The sequence below is a fragment of the Poecilia formosa genome, unplaced genomic scaffold, assembly GCF_000485575.1.
Source record: "Poecilia formosa unplaced genomic scaffold, Poecilia_formosa-5.1.2 Scaffold720, whole genome shotgun sequence".
In the NCBI taxonomy this organism is placed as follows: Eukaryota; Metazoa; Chordata; class Actinopteri; order Cyprinodontiformes; family Poeciliidae; genus Poecilia; species Poecilia formosa.
The window spans coordinates 77,212-98,046 of NW_006800659.1; the positions used below are offsets into that span (position 1 = coordinate 77,212).

Sequence of the window (20,835 nt, forward strand, 5' to 3'; positions counted from 1 at the left end):
CGTGGAGCTCATTATTAATCAGACTAAGAACAATATCTGTCAGAGAATCATCTCTGATCTGGACGCTTTAACGGACCAGAGGCTTTGGAAAACGTACTCATGTTTATGACAGTGTCATGACAATCTTATTCACACCCCATCAAATAAAGAGTTGCCATAATTTTCATTCCACCTTACAGTGATGCACTACTTTGTGTTAGCATGTAGGTGATTGATGATTTATGACTCTGCACATGCAATTATGACTGTAAACCAACAGATAAACTCAGACCAATGTTCAAACAATATATTGTTCTAAATAATTATCTTATTACAATTTCCATCTATACTAAACATGTTTTTGTTTTTAATATGCTCAGGCCAAGCGCCATCTCTCTTTCTAAACTCTAAACTAAATAAACTGATGTATTCTCTCAAAACAAAAATTCTAGTCACATTAATAAAAAGCCCATAAAATAACAGCATAGGGAGTTATTAGAAACACATTGCCTTTTTAATTTAAACAGATGAATATTAACACTGATTAATTTTGAACCAAAGTCGAGGTATCCAAGGAGACCAGGAATGTTTTCCTGGCATTTTCCAAAAAAATAAAAATAAAAAATTACACAAAGACACATTGTATGACAAAATGAACAAGATCCTTTTAAAACTGAAACTTTTTAAATCACTTAAACACTGTTTAAACAAAAATACTTCTCTGAACTAGCAAACTAATTAATCCAATTGACACCATCGAAACCTAATTTGTTTTTAAGCACATCAAATTACAGAAAGCCCACTATCTTTTTTATATATATACATATGTATATTTATAAAATGTTGAAGTTGTATTTATTTTTACCAAGGTATCCATGGAAACCAAATCTGTTTTTCAGAGCATTTTTTTCAAAGGGGGACACACGTCATCTATACACCCAGCACTGGACACCAAAAAGCAACTGATAATCTTAACCAACTGTGAGAGACTGGGCCATCTGTTTCAGCTCACTGGACTCAAGTGAAAGAAAGACAATGAAAGAAACTTCATTTCAGCTCACTACCCTGATTTCAGTTGGCTTGGGTAAGTACTGACTCTTTTCTACTGCTGAGCATCCTGTGAATTTTTTTTAGTGCTTTAATTGTGTGGTGTAATTGCTGCCTGATGACAGAAGTTAGTGGGTTTAACCAGGGTTTCTACTGAAATGAGGTAAGCATACTTTATATGTGCAGTCTTAATACCCTCGTGAAATGTTTAATTTGGGTTTTTTTATGCATTTCCCCTCGACACCAAGTGTAGCTCAAGTTTGAATATTGAGTTATTTGTTGGTCAGATAAAAATTAAAAATGTGTATTTGTCATAGTGTAAGATGTTGATGTACTTTGTTGATTTTTATGTCTGGAAATATTAAACTCATGCACTGCTCAGATTGACTATATCTGCAGCAGCGACCACATTTTCAGCACAAGTTGAGGGCCTCTGGTGTTAGAAAGTGATGCTGCTCTTTCAACATACAGTACTATAGAGAAACCAGGTCTTCATTCAGCATTTCTGGTTCTTGGTTTATAAATATGTGTGATTTGTTTGCTTTATAGGGTTAGGCCTTGGACTTCTGCTGAAGTTTCTGGTTTCTATAAGTCCACCTCATAATCACTGGATCCAAATGCCAGGGGAAATATTTATAAATGTGCTTCAGCTATTTGCTGTCCCCCTCATTGTGACGAGCGTGATTGCAGGCAAGCTAAATATGAATCGAAATACTTGATGTATTAGCTTGTTATAAAGATGCTCACTCATTGATTTGTGGATAAACACTTTGATTATATCTGGACATTAGATTCATAAGGTGTTCCCAATTATTTCTTGTGACAAAAAAAAAAGTAGCAAGACCAGGGTGATCAAAATGGGCAACTTGAATTTAAGGCCACTATTTTAAGATAAGACTGCAATGACTCCACTTGAAAAGTTGCCTTTAAGTCACACAGACCCACTGCAGATGAGGCTTGAGACAATCTCACCCAATTCAATAATTTTATTTATTGCACAACTGTTTTCAGTTTAGTCAAAATATGCCAATTTAAAACCATACACACTTAAAGAATTATGGTTCAACTCAGATGGCAGTGCAAATCAGGGAAGTGACAGAAAAAAAAAAAAAAAAAAGAAAAAGAAAATCATGCACCAAACCAGAAAAAGAGTACCACCACCAGGAAAGTCCACCACCAACACCGTGAGCTGGCCGTTCCTGTCAAAATAAAGGAAAAGAGAACCGCATTCAAATTACATTAATTCACAATTATGCAGTTCAGTCGACGACAAATACTCAAGCAGCAAAAGTTCAAATTAAGGATCCTTCCGCCGCACCAGACGCCATCCAGAGCTGCACTAGAAGAATCAGTCCGAGCTGGTCACAAACCAGCAACACTGGATGAGTGACAGGAGCCAGTTTTACGCCGGCGGGCATGAGACCAGCAACCAGGACGACAGGGAGGCAGCTCACAACGGATAACCAAGACAACAGGCACACAGCCGGCCAAGGGCAAACAGCAGCGGCTATCGAAAATAAATGTCATAAATGGAATCTGGAAGCATACAAAAGATTACCATTTCACTTACCACTGAGCTCAAATGTGGTGCCTCTGACAGGAAGGGGAAAGCATGCAGCTTGTACAGGCAGCCTGGATATACAATAGAAGCTGAGCTAATGCTAAGCTGAGTGTGGGAAGCTTCTTACCACGAGGAGGATGGATCGGCGATCAGAGCGTCGTTAAGCGCACCATTCGAGCGCGCATTAATACGCGGCTGATATATAGAAAATGGAAATAAATCACAAGTAATAAGCTTGACAGAGAGAGAAGAAGCCTACCTTACCTAGCGTGCAGCGCCAGCAAACGCCGAGGTCTGAACCGGAAAGAAAACAACGTGATGGCAACGAGATGAGGGAGGGCCCTTTATATACAGCCAGCCAGTGCCACAACCAATTAAGCCGTTTTCGCACTGCAAAGAACGGAACGGAACGGAACGGCACGCTTCGGTCCGGTTCCACCCGAACTGCAGCCCTGTTGTGTTTGCATATAACTGAGGGCGCCATCGAAGCTGTACCTGACGTCATTATTTTGAAACTAAACAATGGTTTCGATGCAGCGGCCGAAACCTTTTCCTCAGAGCTGCTGCGGAAAACTTTCTCTTTCCTCGTTGACCGATCTAGTTCGTTCTGTACTCGTTCATCAGGGAGTAAGCGGAGAGGAAAAAAATTACCTCATCATGGGAGCAGGTAACAGCAGAATATTGAGAGGAATTCATCGCAAATTAAAAATAATAATAATAAAAATATTAAAAAAGAGCACTCTTTACAAAATACAGTAAGAACAGTTTAGTGAGAGCCAGCTAGAACCGATTAACGGCTGACTCTAAACCAATCAGCTGCTGATTCTAAGTAGCCCCATTTGGCAGGCCCGATTGGAACCACAGCTCTTGTGGTTCCAAGGAGTCGGGTGGAACCGGGTCGGAAGTTTTAATGCAAACACGGTCGGCCCTACTTTGAACCCGTTCCGTGCCGCTCCGTTCCGTTCCTTGCAGTGCGAAAACGGCTATAGATTCAGGTACGTGTGTGGTGCGTTCAGAGCCTACAGGGCATACTGCCACAAAAAGATAAAGATTGGTTCAGACATTTAGACTATTAGGATACATATAAACTGGCATGTTGTCCTAGTCATTGCTCAGGCACCACATGAACTTCTGGTTCTGCTCTCTTTTCTCAGGCGTAACTGACTTAAAAACCCAGATGTCCAAGAAAACGGCCATCCTCGCTGCAACCTACGTCTGTGGCACTACCTTGACTGCCGTAGCTATTGGTAACTTTATCATAGGTTGCAATTTTTAATGTAGACTTATCAAGACCACCATAGAGTGCATTGTGTTGTTGTTTTGACATGCTGCCTGAGCATTGTTGAAAAAAAATCATGAAACTGTTCATTTAAAAGTGCATCTCAGGACAATCAAGATTGCTGTACTGTTAAAAGCCAACATAAAACACAGCAACAGAATGCAAGAAAGACTAAAGAAATCCACATCATCATAACCTAATAAGAATAGGTTCATATAAAAAGATGGGTTTTTAGACCAGATTTCATTAGTGAGAGTGAGGTGATATGTTTGTAGATTATTTGTGTTGTAGGACTGACTCTGGTGCTATTGGCTAAGCCTGGTGAGGGGCAAGACATTTCATCCACTGAAAAAGTGGATGTCCCACCCATATCCGTTCATTTGGTCCTTCAGGACCTTTTAAGGTGAGAGAAGAAGTGTTCAGGCAAAATTCCTGCTTTTCTGCATAGTAATGTTATAGTTTCCTGCATAGAAAAGATACAATAGCTGTTTTTTATTATCTCTAACAAATACGATGACTTGCAAAAGTATTCATACGCCTTGAACTTTTCCATATTTTGTGACATTACAATCACAAACATAAATGTGTTTCATTGGACTTTTGGTGCTCTTACCCCATATTCCCTGCACCTGCTTCTCTTCAGCAAGAACAGGGAATATGGTCAGAGTTGACGAGAAGATTGATGGAGCCAAATACAGGGAAAACTGTTTGAGTCTACAAAAGATATTAGACTGGGGTAGAGGTCCAGCAGGACAACTGCTGTAAACATAAAGGAGGGCTCCAAAACTAAGTCCAAATGTAAACCCATTAAAAAAATCTGTGGCAAAATCAGAAAACTGCATTTCACAAATGCCCTTAATCTAATCTGACTGAGTTTGAGCGGTTTTGCAAAGAAAAATGGGCAAAAATTTTAGTCACTACATGTGCAAAGCCTGCGACAGACTGGCAACCTGTCCAGGGTGACCCCGCCTCTCTCCCAAAAAGTTCGCTGAAGATAGGCACCAGCAGAAGAAAATGGATGGATGGATGGATGGATAATTTTCTTTCTGCTTCACAAATGCATACCACTTTATCTTGGTCTTTCACAATAAATTCCAATGAGATATACTTGTAATGTGACAAAATAGGGAAAAGTTCAAGGGATATGAATGCTTTTTCTTCCCACTGTTTGAGTTAAAACTATATAGGTTTATGTGTAAAATTGGTGAAAAAATGATATTCTCATGTTTTCTGTATTAGTTTTTCTCAGTTGGTTTGGTGCTTTTCTCAGAACAGAATTAAAATTCACAAAATCTTCTTGTTCAATCTTCACATTATTGTGCCTCTTGAACACATCAGAAAAGAAGTTTATCATTTCTTTCAACAAGTAACAAATACTTTTTTACATTTATACAGGTGATTATATCTGATTCTCTGATTCTTCTTACATTTTCAATTACTTGCGTCATGTTCATAAAAATTTATTATGTCTCTGTTGAATCATTTCACCCTACACAATATTTAAACATAAGTTTGGTTTTCCGATTGTCTTATGTTCCTATTTCTACTGTGTCTTTTTTTTCTTTGTGCTCTGCAGTTTTGTCTTGTTCTTCCTGTACAAAAATGACATGGTCTGTCAACAAATTACACTAAAAGGATAAATGTGAATTTTGCAGTCTCTTGCCATTAACCTCTCACAATTACAATTTACAATACTTATCAAAACTTTAGCTGTAGTTTACAACAGAACATCCCTTCACACTGTTATATTGACAACATGACCAATTAATTTGACTGTCACAATGAAATGAGAACTTTTAATTCTGCGGTATTGGCACTTTCGTTGACTCAGATGTTCAATTTTGAGAAAGAAACTGGCTTTTGCAGATGATCCAAAGTGTTTCGCTGTTTGTAGAAATTACTTTGAAAAACGCACCTTTTTGCAAATGTCAAGAATGATTTGAGAAATGCACCGAAGCAACTAAAAAAAGACTAACATCTACAAGCTCAGTTTTTTGTGACTCTCCTTTGACTCACATAGGAACATGATTCCGGAGAACTTTCTTCAGGCTTTCTATGAGCAAGTATGTTTTTATTCAGAACCACAGCTCACTGTGTACATTCACATTTTGGGTTTGTAAAATTTCCACAGTTTATTTATTTTCCTTTCAGTACAAGACTTTCATTGTTCAAATTAAAAGAAAAGACTCTGTCCACAATATTAGTCAGGTGAGTACTTATTTATTTATATATTTTTTCATCTTTGTTCTTTTTCCACAACACCTTCCAAAAGTCTTCACAGTCCTGGAGCTTTTTCACATGTTGTCAATTTACAATCACCAACTTTAATTTATTTTGTTTAGATTTAAAGTAATCAACAAACACAAGAGTACTTGATTGTAAACAGGAAGAAAAAGAAGGGGAGGCTTTAAAATTTTTCCAAATTAAAACCTGAAATGAGAGGTGGTGTTTGTGTTCAGCCCACCGGGGGAGGCAGTTGTGCCTTTCTGGAGTTGTCTTTGGGTGAGGGGTACATCACAGGGGAACACAGAGTCAGCATGGTTCTCTGAGGTTGTATGAGGGCTGGTTCTCAAATCCAGCCCTCGAGGACTGATGTCCTGCAGGTTTTAGATGCATCTCCATTTCAGCACCTCTGAATCGGGTCATTAACATGACTCTAGAGCAGTGTTTCCCAACCTTACGGCACACTGGTTTGCATTGCTTAGATGTTTCCCTGCCTCAACACACCCTATTCAGATGATTGAAATTCAGCAAAAGCCTGTTAATCAACCATCAATTGAAATCATGTTTCCTGAAGCAGGTAAATGCATAAAACAAGCAGGGCAGTGTGCCGTGAGGACCAGGGTTGAAAAACACTGCTCTGTTAACCCATCAGTTAATCCATCAGTGCACACACACACAAACACACACACACAAACTTACACTGGTGGGGTTTCGAGGGATGATGGTGCCCATCTCCAACGATCAACTTAAGGAAACCCTGGACAGGTCGTCAGTCAATCACAGTGTGTACAAACAATAAACATCCAACGAAATATGTTAAGGTGAAATAGAGGAAGAAAGTCATGTTTCACATTAATGGTGGCACTGAATGTGGAAGATGCATCATTCATCAACTAATTCTGGAGGGAACTAATCTGCTAAATAGTCAGAGCATTATGCTTTCAATAAGCAGCTCTTTAGTTTCTTTGTTTTATTTTGCAGAAAAAATACTAAAAGACTTAAGTGATGAAAAAAATTGTTTAAATACACAAAAAATTTTTTTTAGGTTTTTATATATAAAACCTAAAATCTATAAGACCTACTGAATTTGTTTCTTCCCATCTCACAATCTGGACTGGTTCTTTTGCCAAATAAATTTTTACAAAATAAATCAAAATAAAATATATTGAAGTTTAGGATTTTAATGTGACTTATTGTGGAAAAATGATATTTATTGTCCAATGACGATGTACTTCTACAATATTACTCTAAGAGTGTTAGAGTAGTATATTTATGGTTTTTTTTTTGTTTTGTTTTGTTTTTTTGTTTTTTTTTTGCACAGAATGCCACTGACATTAAACTGATAGGCAAGTATATTGCTGGAGCCAACATGGTAGGACTGGTCATCTGGTCTTTTGTCATCGGCATCTTGTTAAACAGGGCGGGACGCCGGGCCAAAGTCGCTGTGGAGGCCATTCATTGCCTCAACAGTGCAATAAAAATCATATTTAACTGGATCCTGTGGTAAGATCAAACAGCACATAACTTCACTCTTTTACCAAATTAGATGCATTTTATTATGAATATTCCCTCTTTTATTTCCGGTCAAGCACAAGAGGAAGTCACCAGTTCTATACCTTTGAAATGTCATTTCAATTCTTGTATTTACAGCAAGAATAACTGTTAACTTTCTAAACAAAATTAGTAAAGCAAAAATTTGAAACACCTATTTTATTTAACGTCCTGACTGCTTTTTGTTTCAGGTACCTGCCATTAGGGGTGTTGTTCCTGGTTGCACACCAGGTGCTGGAGATTCAGGACTGGACCGCTATCATTAAACTTACAAAGCTTTCAGGGCTGGTTCTTTTGGGGTATGTATACAACCTCTGTTTCAGATTTATTAATAAATTGAAACCACGGCTCCTGAAGTAGCAGCACTGAACTCTACATAAGAAGGAGAGACACTGCTTTGAATGTATTTACAGAACAGTATCACTGATTTTACTGAGATTTCCTTTATGTTCAGAGATCAGTTCTTATGAATACAATTATTGTCAGCCTCTTTACTCTGATACCTCCAAACATCCAGTCCGGTTCAAGCAGTGGACTGGATGAACTGAACAAGGCCAAAGGTTGGTTAGAGAATGTAAGGGAACAAACGGCATCATGAAGACCAAGAACCTCAGCAGACACATCAGGGACAAAGTTCTGGAGAAGTTTGGAGCAGGGTTAGTTTCTAGAACAATATCCCAAGTTTTCAGATAAGGAAAAGGCTTAGAGTCTGAGCTCCACACATCAATCCTGGGAAAAAAAAAATGTCTGTTAGAGGCAGCAAAATACTTTTGACTGTGGCAAAGTCCATCTTCCTTCAGCACAATAACTCTAAACCTTCAACTAAAGAGAGCATGGAATGGTTTAGATCAGTCATCTCAAGCTCCACTCGTCAAGAGTCGGTGTCCTGAAACTTTTAGGTGTTTCTCTGCTTCAGCACACCCTGGCTCCACTATAGGCTTATTAGCAGATATATGTAGATCTTGTTCTGTCCCAGTACACGCACTTCCACCCTTGTGTCCTTCAAATTTTCATGTTGAAAGGTTTGAGTGTGTCTCACGTTCTCCACATCTGGCCTTCGCCCCGCCCATTTTGGGTTCTGTTTATGTCCTTATATGTGTTACGCACATTTCATTGCGGCATGTGACGTTTTGAGTTAAAAGGTGGAATTGTGGCAATGTTGTGGCAAGGCTCACATTAGTAGCAAAAAAGTTTGATATGATAAACTGAGCAGAGAAAATAAGAAATAAAGAATAGGTACAGTAGCAGGGAGGAAAGTAAAGCAAAATGTTACAAATGCAAGACAAATTTCAAATCTTAAATTGAGCTATTAACATCTTGGTAGAAAGATTGGGCATTTGGTTTTGCAACATTTAAATACTCTCTTCATTAAAATTATTTCACTTTTAAAATATTTTTAAATAATTTTTTTCAGTATTTTTTCAGTATTTAATCTCCTGGCTAGTAATTTAACCAGGAGATTAAATAATTAATATCATAATTTAACTCTTCAATCCAAGACTACATTTTATTATATTAAAAATTAAAGATGTACAATATCCACTTTTGAAAATCTTTCTAAAAACCTTAATGAATTTGCAATTGAACAAATGTGTATTTTCTCAAAATCTCTGTCACAAAACGCACAGGAATTGATATTTATTTTTGCATTTATTTTTGCAGAAAGTCATTACAGGGAAAATTTTGTACAGAATTGTGAAATTAATATCTTAAATTTTTTGTGGGAGTGGAATGGTTCTTATGTTCTTTGGAGATCATAATTTTTTAACGTTTTCTTCTCAGGAAAGAGGGGAAGAAAATTGATGTAGGAGTTCCTGATGAATTTCTTATGACGGTTTTGGCCTATAAAGTCACAACATTCATAGTTTCTTTTGAGAAGGAGATTTTAGTTCCAGCAGTCTTTCCTTTTCACAATGTAGCATCAGGCTGTTTTTTCTAGTTTTTATATATGCAGTATGTTTGTCCTTAACTTGATCTTTTGAGTTACAACTGAAGATGTAATCATGTCTCTAATTAGTCAAATTTCAGACTGTTAAATTGAGTATTAACACATTTTAATGTGTATTTTTTTGCCATCTCGGAAATGTCACAATGTTCACACAAAAAACTGTCGAAGAAAAAAATAATCAGTTTTCAAAAGTGAAGTACTGAACTATTTTTAGTTTCACTCCACTGAACATGTGTGAGTCCATCAATTTTTTTTTTCTGTATTCAACAAGTCATAACAAAACATATTATAACAGTCAAATACATCCAACGATGATTCTGGAAAGCAAAAATACCTACACTGGATGTCGACGTTTCCACTCAGGGGCGTACTGTCCCAATTCTCTCATTTTTGCCTGCTTGTAATCTGCACACTCGAACCCTTATGTGCACTTTGATTGAGTTCACACTTCACAGAGTGGTGTCGGGGCTCGGTTGAGTATTGGAACTGGGCCCTTGACTGCATGCTAGTGATGCCGTTCAGCCATTTAATTCAAGTGTGTAGGACAAGGGAAACTTCTAAAAGTCTGGTACACTAGCTCTTGAGGATCAGAGATCACCAGTTTATCCATGTGTTAGAAAGGTCTAGTCAAATCCAGACCTATAATCATTTGATAATTTGTGGCAAGAAGCTTTGTGTTCACACTCTACATCCAGTCTGACTTCATGCTTTTTGTGGAGAGGAATGTGACAAATGTTGTTTCTATGAATGAGCAAAGCTGGTGCAGACATAACCCATCAGGCTGCAGCTGGAACTGCAGCAACAGATTGATCTATAATCTATAATGTATAATGTTGATGTACAAACATTTTCATTGATGAATGGTTACTGTGAAACCATGCACTAAGGTGTCTGGTATTACCATGACAAAATGTATAAAAGTATCAAAGTTAAAGGCCAGTGAATACTTTGTCTTAACACTGAGCATGACTTTTTTGTCTCTTTCAGGCTTGTGATCCATGGCTTTGTATTTCTACCTGGGCTTTATTTCATAATCCTCAGACGGAACCCTTTTGTCATCTACAAGAAGGCCTCAAGGGCATTGATCACAGCACTTATTATTGCGTCCAGGTGAGATGTTCTGCTTGTTTCTTGTCAGAGTGCAGCACTTTTCTAGAAAAGTGTCCACACATCACCAATAAAGGATGTGCTTTCTGCCAAAGCTCTGCCACTCTACCTGTCACCTTTCAATGCTGTGAAGAGAAGATGAAGGTCAATGAGAGAATCTGCCGCCTCATTCTGCCCATCGTCACCACCATCAACATGAATGGGACCGGACTCTACGAAGTGATCGCTACCATCTTTGTTGCCCAGATTAATGACATCGTGCTGGATATCGGCCAGTTAATCTCCATTGGGTAAGCGGCTTCCTAGTTGTGCCTGGAATTAAGAAAGCAATGAATAGTGGAATTGTTAAATTGTTTTTCTTTTTCTTATAGCAACCAATGAACTATGTTACCTTTAATTGTTATAAAAATGCGATCAATATCAAATACAAATTAAAAGAAATTCAGCTTTGATATTTAATGCCTTGAAATTGGCCCTTTGTCTCTTTAAAAGTTGTACACTTTGAAACTCTGCCTTCAGAAAGTCATCACAACTCCTCTATTAACCTTTTAACTAAGTTTCTACCTGTGTTGCACTCAGAATTAGCTCATATACTGAGCTCAGTAAGTGCACAGTTCCACGTGTTTGTGTTTGCTAATTGCTGCTGGCTAGTCTGAATGAGCTGAGTGTGAGAGTTGGGTGAACATCAGTTCTTTTATAAACAGTTTGTGCAAGTTTGTGCAGATTGAAGTCATGAAAATAAGAGTTGATGATGACTGTCGGTAATGAAATTGATGTGCTAACTATCTAGCAGACTAGATAGTTGGCACATTTTGCTCTAGTCTTACTTTTCGTATTTCAACAGTACACTTTGTCTAATAGCGCCCTCTGGTGATCAGAAACTAAAATACAGGTCAGCAAGTGTGTTTTGGGAGGTGTTGTCCCAGTTCATTCTAACTAAGACCTAGTTCTAAGTGAATTTCATCAACGTTAAAATTTAATTATTTATGTTCATATGTTAGCACTTAACAATTTCAAATGAAATTCACAGATCCATCATGAACTGATGTCCAATGACCTTTGATGACCTCTAGAAACATCTTTCTTAATATCTTAGCAGCACAAACAAAAATTTTTGCTGCACAAACCATTACAAACATAGCACAAATGTTTGACACCAGTTTTGTCTGATTTGAAGAAGGTGGGGTGGGGAGGGCAACTTCACTCAGGTACGGGAAAGGGGTACTCTGTGAGGTGGAAACTCAGAACCTTGTAAAGTGGAGCTCCAAGGTTCCAAGCTGCCACTTTCAGAGCTTTGTCCGACAGTCCCAATCAGTCCACAGAGGCACAGCTGAGTGGTTGTCATGGGAGATTAAAGGATTTCTCAAAAAAAAAAAAAAAAAAAAAATACATGAAAGAATGCAACACTCAGGTATGTTTTTGATGAGGGAATAACATTATAACATGATGTAAGCTCAAAAAAGTACATGATTTTGCATAATACTAAACCCTTAAAGAGAAAGGGCTTGATACAGTTGTGTGTTGATCACATGTAATGCTCATGAAGGCTGTGCTTGGTTTGCAGCTTGACTGTTTCCATTGCCAGCTTTGGAACCGCAGGGATCCCAGCAACGGGAGCTGTGAGCACCATCCTGGTTCTGACAGCGGTGGGACTGCCTGCGGAGGATGCCTACATTCTGCTGGTGGTGGAATGGCTTCTGTAAGTTCAACTGGATGCTCACAGCCTGATATTTGTGTTTCAAAATTACTTTGAAGTGTCACTGAAATGATAAAACCACGTACATGATTTAAACAACAGCTTTTTATAATAAATCGTCTTGTGATGTAATCAGCATAAATCAAACCCTATACAACTAGGCTGAGTACACAGACACAGAGAAAGTTGTGAGCGATTTTTACCGAAGATTTGAGCCATTTATCTGAAGCCCCGGGGGGCGTTCAGAGGACAGCAGGGGGCGCTGGCGGAAATTTTTACTAAAGGGGGGGGCGCTGGGATTCCTTTGTGGGGCATTTGCTCAAAGGTAAACTTTACGCCTTAAATGCACAATACCAGTTTAGACTTTGAGCAGGTTGCTGAAACGGTATTGTGTAACATTAAAACATGCTTGGCTGCAACCGTAACGATGGTAGCTCATCATCAGAATACCCAAGCTAAAAGGTTTACGCCAATCTGCTTTTCTCCATCGATACGCGCTTCCCGACCGCTCCACGCCTTATGGGGTAGGAAAAAAAAAGGACGCGCACATTGCGCAAAACTCTGAAGCAGGAGAACCGTGACATAGAACTGAGCAACGAACTATTAATCTATAAATCAATAGACAGGTCTATATAAAGATGTAATCCATGTTTCTGTCTCATATTTGTATGGCATCAAAAGGACCTGGAGCTTTTGTTTTTCCACTGAAAGCTCTGGTTTGCACAATAAATGCCATGTGGGTGAAATTCTATATGAATGATACTCTGATGTCCCATTCTCCTGAAGGCAGCACACAGCTGCACCACCAGAAACTTACAGAAAAGAGAGGAACAGTTGTGATGATATAGTTGGAGTTATATATCCATGTTTTAATGTTGCAGAGCTCAGTCTTTTTGCAAAAAGTTCACAGTTTAAACTGGCATTGTTGTACATCTTTTATCTGGTCATTTTGTGAAAGATTTAACAAGTAGACAATGGCAAAGAATAAGAATATTTTTCTACTCTGGCTGCTTTTAGACCTACCGATTTTAAGTTGAATGTCCTTTCATTGCATTTTTCTTAGACACCTGTAAAAATAATTTTTATTCGCATTGCTTTTTTGTTCTCTGGGAAATTATTTTTGACGATAACTCCAGAAACAACCATACAAATCAAAACATCAACAACAGTGATAGTAATATTAATAATAAAATAACATTCAGTGCAAAGTATCCTATACATTTTTTGATGGGGGGGGGCGGTGAGGGACCTGAATAATGGACAGGGGTCGCTGGCCCAAAAAAACGGTGAGAAACACTGATCTAGAGCATATAGTGACAGAAACGATAGAAGAAAAGCAGCACAACAGACATTTTCACCTTGATCTGTATCGGCATATCACCCATCACGTGTTTATGGCTTAATTTACCCTGAATACGTCACAAGATGGCGCTGGCGTTAGACCCAGTAACTACAGATGAAAACTACAACACTCTGCATTTATAGTATTGTGTGAGAAATATTTATTATTAAAAGCTTTTGTGTGCACAAAGTGAAAGCACGGTAGTTCATGTTTTCAAATCATGTAAATGGTTTGATTGTCTCAGTGACATTTTAACCATCAAACCGTGCGGCCACTCTGGATGGAGTCATGCTTGTCTGCTATCAGAAACCTTGCAGTTACTCTTTCTAACTTGCATGGAAAACGAATGTCTCGGATCACCTACTTGTGGGCAGAGCCTGTGTAGCGATGATTGATAAAACTACCCTTGGAGACTGATTTTGTTACCAGGGATGGTCTGAGATGGAGAAGAGCTGGTGGAGCTGGTTGTTGTAGCGTGAGGGACAGAAAACCTTCAAGAAAAACATAGTTGAGTCTGACAGTATGCTTCTTCTCTTCCTCTGTGCTCTTCAGAGACCATTTCAACACCACGCTGAATGTGCTGGGAGACTGCTTTGGTGTGGCTGTCATCGATCATCTGTGCCACGATGCGCTGATGGGCTACAACATCGACAGGTAAATGAAATCATTAAAATGACGTGTTCGTTTGCAAAGACACAATATTGCCAGAAGTATTCACTTCCCGATCCAAATCACTGAATTTAGATTTTCCAGTGACTTTCGCGGTTACGGTTGTGCGAAATCCAGCATTGAGGCGGATGAAAAAAAGAGTGTTCTCAGAAAAAATTGTGGTTTTTCTGTTCCGCCACCGCCTATGTCGGTGGCGGAACAAGTCGGCGTCGGGCCGGGGGGCGGGGCTAATGACCGGGCCCTTAATACCCAAAATAACAAAGCTCATGAAAACATAATTTTATAAAGTACTAATAAAAGCCATTCATATTTGTCGTAAAAATACTCCAATCTACCTAGCTTAGAATCCGTTCCTAAGTATCTGACTGATGACGACGTTGTGGATGGTTGGTGACGTGTTTTACCCAGAATACACTTGGAGACAATATCAGCGATCAACTTGTAAATTTGTATGTCATAAAGTTACCGTATTTTCTGCACTATAAGGCGCACCTAAAAACCTTCAATTTCCTCAAAAGCCGACAGTGCGCCTTATAATCCGGTGCGCCTTATATATGGACCAATATTGAGCCACAACAGGTCTAACAACTACGGTAAGCAGCCGCCGACTTCATTTTCCCATGTAGAAGAAGAAGTGTGCGGGGCAAGCTGGTATAGTTGTCAGAACGTTGGTTTGTAATCTATTAATAAAGTTTGACTGACCTATCTACCTACCGACCGTCTACAATCAGGTCGTCTGCAGGTCATTTAGCACCACGTTCTCCACCAACATGCTGTGCGCGAACGGAGAAGGGTGACCATCGTCCGGCCACGCCCCGGCCCAGTCGCGGAAGGCTCTGCTCGCCGACCGGAGTCGGATTGTTTTGTTAATATTTCGTTTAGTGCAGCTCCATCTAGTGGATGCATAATGTAACTACAGCCTCTACTGTAGCGTCTATTCTGTGCGCCTTACATATGAAAAAAGTTTTAAAATAGGCCATTCATTGAAGGGGCGCCTCATAGTGCGGAAAATGCGGTAAATGTAAGAATGAAAATAAAGCCAGTCATGTCGTGCAACATTTTATTCAATATTTTACGCTCACTATGTCACTAAAATCAGTCGGTCTTGTAAAGTTTTTAGCAACCATGAGTCAACAATGACTGGGGCAGCCTACTATATAAACTACTGAGGGACCCCATTTTATAATCTACATATACCGTACTAAACAGGAGAGGGCTCACCAGACGTGATACTGACTTGGATCTTTTAAGTCATATTCTGCCTCCCACCTGGGAGTTGACAAGGCTGCCAGCTATCTCCAAGTTGTTTTAGCTGCTGAACATCTGGCTCAGGCAATAAGAAGAGATCCAGAGATCCTAAAGTAAAAGATTTAAAGGTTGGTCAGGAAATCCATAACATTAATTTATTATCTGATGAAGTCCTCCTCTATCTAACAGACCCCTTTCACTCTCCTTCTTGGCTGTGGGATCTATTGAACCTCTCTGGTTCTGTTTCAGGGTAAACTATGACAAAATTGAAATCATTCCATTAGAAAATCTTTTGTTTTGTTTTTGTACCTGACTTAAAGATGTTGTAAAACTGTCTAAAATTAATGAAGCACCCTTTTGAGCAGGTGGTAACACGGGTTGATTGCTTGTTTGTCTATGTATAAAATTGAACATAAAATACATAATGAAAGAAAAAAACAACAACACAGAGTCTATTTCAGCTTCTGCCTTTAAATAGAAGATGGAAGGAAATAAAAACGTAGAAAAAACAGGCTTGACAACAGTTTCCAGCACCACAGGTTGTTGCTGAACTGACTAGCGGTTACTATTCTGACTGTAGCAGGAGGAGATCTATTCCACCTCCGAATGTGTAAAATAGTCCAAATGTGTAAGTATCCTTATATTTCTTTAACCTTAAATTCTTTCTTTGTAATTTAAAGACTCTTCTCACAGTCACAGCTTATCCAGATTATTGCTGATGTTACTTATGTTTTCTATTTTTCTTGCTAGTGTTAGAGACATTGGAGAGGTCGAAAAGAACTTAAGCTGTTTGGAGCCTAATAAGAAGCTCATCCCCCGTCCCTCCCACCCACCCTCAGGATTCATTTCACCATAGCGAGGGGATCGTCTCCGCACCTCATTCACACCAACAAGCTGAAACCTGGGGACAGGGATGGCAGCACCCTGGGGTGTCTGAGCTGATCATTTCCCTGCTCGCTTATAGTTATTGCTAGTTGGACGGTGTCATATCAGTTTGTTCATCTGTATTTATTTTCCATTTCATTTCGGTTTTTGCGACCTTTGAATTATCTATTTATATATTTCTAACGTATTGAGTTTTTAATGATTATAAGTATTGTTATGCGTTTGTAGATAATTAAACTTCACCATTCTGCATTCTATTGTTGTTCGTGACTTTGGATGTTTGCTTTGTACCGTTGACCATGCCGCTTCTGTTCTTAAGAAACTGTTTGCAATGCATCAATTTAAAATTTGATCAAGATGAGCCATGAGTTCAGTCAGCCGAGATGCAATCAACTGGCGCAGTTAGAAATCCAGCAACAAAGAAACCACAAAGAAAAACAGAAAATCTGCATTAAGACATTCACTTAATGTGTTGCTGAATAAGGAATTAACTCCAAGACGCTTTTGATGAACACTCAAGCTGCAAAAGGAAAATCAAACGTTACGATAAGCAATGAAAGTAGCTGCAGGGTGTGGCCTGCGGTGCTCACAGTGCACCTTGCTGTGCGTTAACTGTCTACTTATAGATTAAAAAGTCAGTTTTTTATATATTTATATAAACATTGAATTGTACGTTGCATTTAATAAAAGTAGCTGCAGGTTAAAACAGGGCGTGTTCATAAGTATTAGGATCCTTTGCTCAGTGCTGAGTGGGAGCAACCTTTTGAGCTAGTGTAGAGCCATGAGTCTTCTCGGGAATGATGCAACAAGTTTTGCACTCCTGGGTTTGGGGATCTTCTGCCATTCTTCCTTGCAGATCCTCTCCAGTTCCATAAGGGTAGATGGCGAAGATCGGTGAACAGCCATTTACAGGTCTCTCTAGAGATTATTATGGTTTAGGTCACAGAGTTGTTCTGAAGCCACTCCTTTGTTATTTTAGCTGGGTGGTCAGGGTCATTGTCTTATTGGAAGGTGAACCTCCAGGTTCTGAGGAGTCGGCAAGAGGTTTTCTTCCAGGATCTCTCTGGACCTGGTTGCATTCATTTTTCCTTCAATTGCAACCAGTCGTCCGGTCCCGGCAGCTGAAAAACACCCCATGGCATGATGCTGCCACCACCATGTTTCCCTGTTGGGATTGTATTGGCGAACTAATGCCAAAATGTCCAATCTTCATCTTATCAGACAAGAAAATTTTATTTATTATAGTCTGGGAGTCTTTCTTGTTTTTTGGGGGGGGGGTTTGGCAAACTCTATGCTGGCTTTCATATCTCTGGCACTGAGGAGAGGCTTCCTGGTGAGCAGGCCTAAAATAATGTAAAATAATGCAGGGCTGTATATATGTATATACATGACATTGAAAAGGTTCCATGGAGAAGCAGCATTCAGTTGCAATGCACCAAAAAACTGGAACAAACTCCCAGAAAACTGCAAAACTGCCAAAACACCGAATGCCTTTAAATCTCCACTAAAAACCCACCTTTATGCTTCTTTTGAAACATAATCAATGAATCATTAGTCAATATTTTGAGGTGTAAAGGTGGCACTTGACAGCTGTTGACTGTGTTGTATTTTTTGTGGATGAGTTTTTATGATGTAAAGAAGTCTCGTCTCATTTCAATGAAACATGACCATATTAAACGCGTAAGGTAAGACATATGGTGTGGATTATGCACAAAATTTGACAAAAATCCAATTAGCTGTTTTTATGTAACAAGTTTTGCACTTTTAACAATAATAATCTTTATTGTCATAGAGCCATGCAATAAGTAACATGGATTTTACAGCACCATCCAGCAGACAAAACTAGCTAGACATGATCACTATCGTGTTTGTAGTTGGCGGTATGAAGGAAATTGTGGATTTTTTTACTGTTTCAAACTTATATGGGCAATTTAATTCTGTAGCAATGTTTAATGAGCTAATAAGTTTTAATTGGAGGGGGGGGAAAAATCTCAATTCGAATAACTTTTTTTTTTGTTTCTTTGTTAGCATATATCTTGCTAGGTTTTATTTGGCTCAGAGTTGATCCTTGGAGGCGAGATTGGTTTTGACTAATGCAATCTTAACGACTTCCTGAGGGGAAAAAAAAAATCCAAACCAGAAAATTGTGGCTTTAGCCAGACTGCAAAAGGATTGAGATCAAAACAAAAACTTTTTAATAAGTACCTGATATTTAAATCGCTGATGTTGTTTGATCCTATAACCGCTTTGTGACATGTGTCATAAATCAGCACCAGTAAAAATCTCAAATGGTTTGTGTTTACCACTGATGCTGGCTGATTTATGGGCCTGAAGTTCGTCTCACAGATCTAGGATACTGTGAGAAGTGTTTTGGCGCCATCTAGTGGTTATAGTGCATAAGATCAGTTTTATTAAATCAGATGTGCGCACTCGGAAAGTAAATCTACTTTTGCCTAATAATAATCTTTTTACCGGTTTAATCTTTAAACATGTTTAATCTTTAAACAGGTAAAAAAAAAAAAAACTTTTTCATTAATCCCGCATTTATGTATCTACATGCTTTTTTATTGGTTTCATGTAAATTTGTAATATTAAATGTCGTATTTTCATTTAAAAAAAATCTATCTTTGAATTAAATTCTCTCCAACCCTACAATTTTTCAGAATCAAAAGTATCTGCCACCTCCATCACTACAATATAAATAAAGACCTATATGAACGTACCTATACAGTAGGAATAGACATCTAAACTCAGTGTGGAACTAAATAAATATGCTTTCACACGTGAATTTTTCAAAAATTGCGAAACAGCGGACTCCTACAAGAAACTAAGGGTTTAATTGGTTTCGAAAATGTATCCAGTGTTTTTAAAATATGTTTAATTTGGAGTTATGGGCTTAGTTAAAAATAAACTCTCATTCGTTGTTTTAGAGAAAGAGCTTTTAAAACATGTTTAACATTTATATAAAATCACAATGTCCTCTGAGCAAATTGTACTTCTACTCTTTCAAATGCATCATTTGTAGATGATGATTGGGTTACGAGAGTACAGCTGACGGTTAAAGTTAGAATACATTTCAAATTATTAGTTTTTATAACAATTACCATGGAAACTAAACGTGATTTCTTTTTACATAACATACCTATCTTTTATTCAACTCTAAATTAAATAAAACTGATTCTCTTAAATGTACTCTCTCAAAACAGAAATGTCATCCTTATTTCACCAGTTAAGATCCTTGACACTGAGTAACAAATCACATCACCCGTTCTTTCAACAGAAAATGTTTTATCACGTTATTGCTATAAATAACTCTTAGCATTGATGGCAACTTGTGTTATGGGCTAACACTCTAAAGTAAGGAAACTATATTTTTCAGACTGTGAAAATGTCCAGTTTCATGAGTAAATAGTCCATAAACCAAACAATTTAGTCGAAACATGTTGACTTTTTCATTTTTAAAATAAATTCTGTTGAGTATTTGAACCAAAATCAAGGTATCCAAGGAGACACGGGAAGGCTTTTCCGGGCATTTTCCAAAAAGAAAAAGGAAAAAAAAAGAATCTAAGGACTGGATGCCAAAATGAACAACATCCTCTTAGATCAGAATTTTTTTTGCATCACCTAAACGCTGTTTCTATGAAGTAACAAATGAACAAGTCGAGTCAGATTCGCTTTTAAAACACATCCAGTTACTGACATAGGTTTAAATATATTTAAACAAGAATATTTCTAACGCATTCAGATTGTGTTATTTATTTTACCAATGTATCCATAGAGACAGAATATGCTTTCCGGGGCATTTTTTAAAAAGTGGGACAACTTTCATCTGGTTACCCAGCATTGGACACCAAACAGCAACCGATTATCGTGAACGGCTGCGACAGACTGGTGCATCTGTCTGACTGGACCACAGAGAAACGATGAAAAGGAATGACAGCCTAATTCAGGTCTTTTGCCTGTTGTCCGTTGCCTTAGGTAATTACCAAGTTTTTTTGCTACTGCCAAACATTCTGTGATTTTTTTTATTTTTTATTTTTATTTTTTATTATTATTATTAATTCATTTTTGTGGTGGGATTGCTGGTGAGACGGAGGTTAGCGGTTAAATAGACGTGTTTAGCCTGGGATTTAACTGAAATAAGTTAAAACGTACTTTGACATTTGTTAAATTTAATATGCAAATGAAGTGTTTAATATTTCTGGACGCTTAAGAACTGCAGCTTAATACACTGTATTACACCAAAAAAATTACATGTTAAGATTTGTATTTATTTATTTATTTATTTATTTATTTATTT

At 38.1% G+C, this 20,835-nt stretch overlaps 2 protein-coding genes across 6 annotated transcripts in view; both read left to right on the forward strand.

Annotated features, from left to right (window-relative positions):
• LOC107834683 (excitatory amino acid transporter 3-like) overlaps positions 1 to 20,835 on the forward strand; it is a 109,421-nt gene that overhangs the window by 75,163 nt on the left and 13,423 nt on the right. The window lies entirely within an intron of this gene.
• LOC103131125 (excitatory amino acid transporter 3-like) lies at positions 670 to 16,787 on the forward strand. 4 transcript variants are annotated; one of them, XM_016666405.1, is made up of 13 exons: positions 670 to 1,063; positions 1,576 to 1,716; positions 3,742 to 3,834; positions 4,158 to 4,269; positions 5,887 to 5,929; positions 6,018 to 6,074; positions 7,411 to 7,592; positions 7,832 to 7,939; positions 10,576 to 10,698; positions 10,791 to 10,985; positions 12,281 to 12,394; positions 14,286 to 14,387; positions 16,401 to 16,787. In XM_016666405.1, the coding sequence occupies exons 1-13, from the start codon at positions 1,015 to 1,017 to the stop codon at positions 16,504 to 16,506; spliced, it is 1,425 nt and encodes a 474-aa protein (XP_016521891.1). In that variant the 5' UTR covers positions 670 to 1,014; the 3' UTR covers positions 16,507 to 16,787. The 4 variants fall into 4 exon arrangements, with proteins under 4 accessions (XP_016521891.1, XP_016521890.1, XP_007542763.2 ...); XM_016666404.1 differs by having other exon boundaries at positions 672 to 1,063; positions 12,260 to 12,394; XM_007542701.2 differs by lacking the exon at positions 1,576 to 1,716 and having other exon boundaries at positions 673 to 1,063; positions 12,260 to 12,394.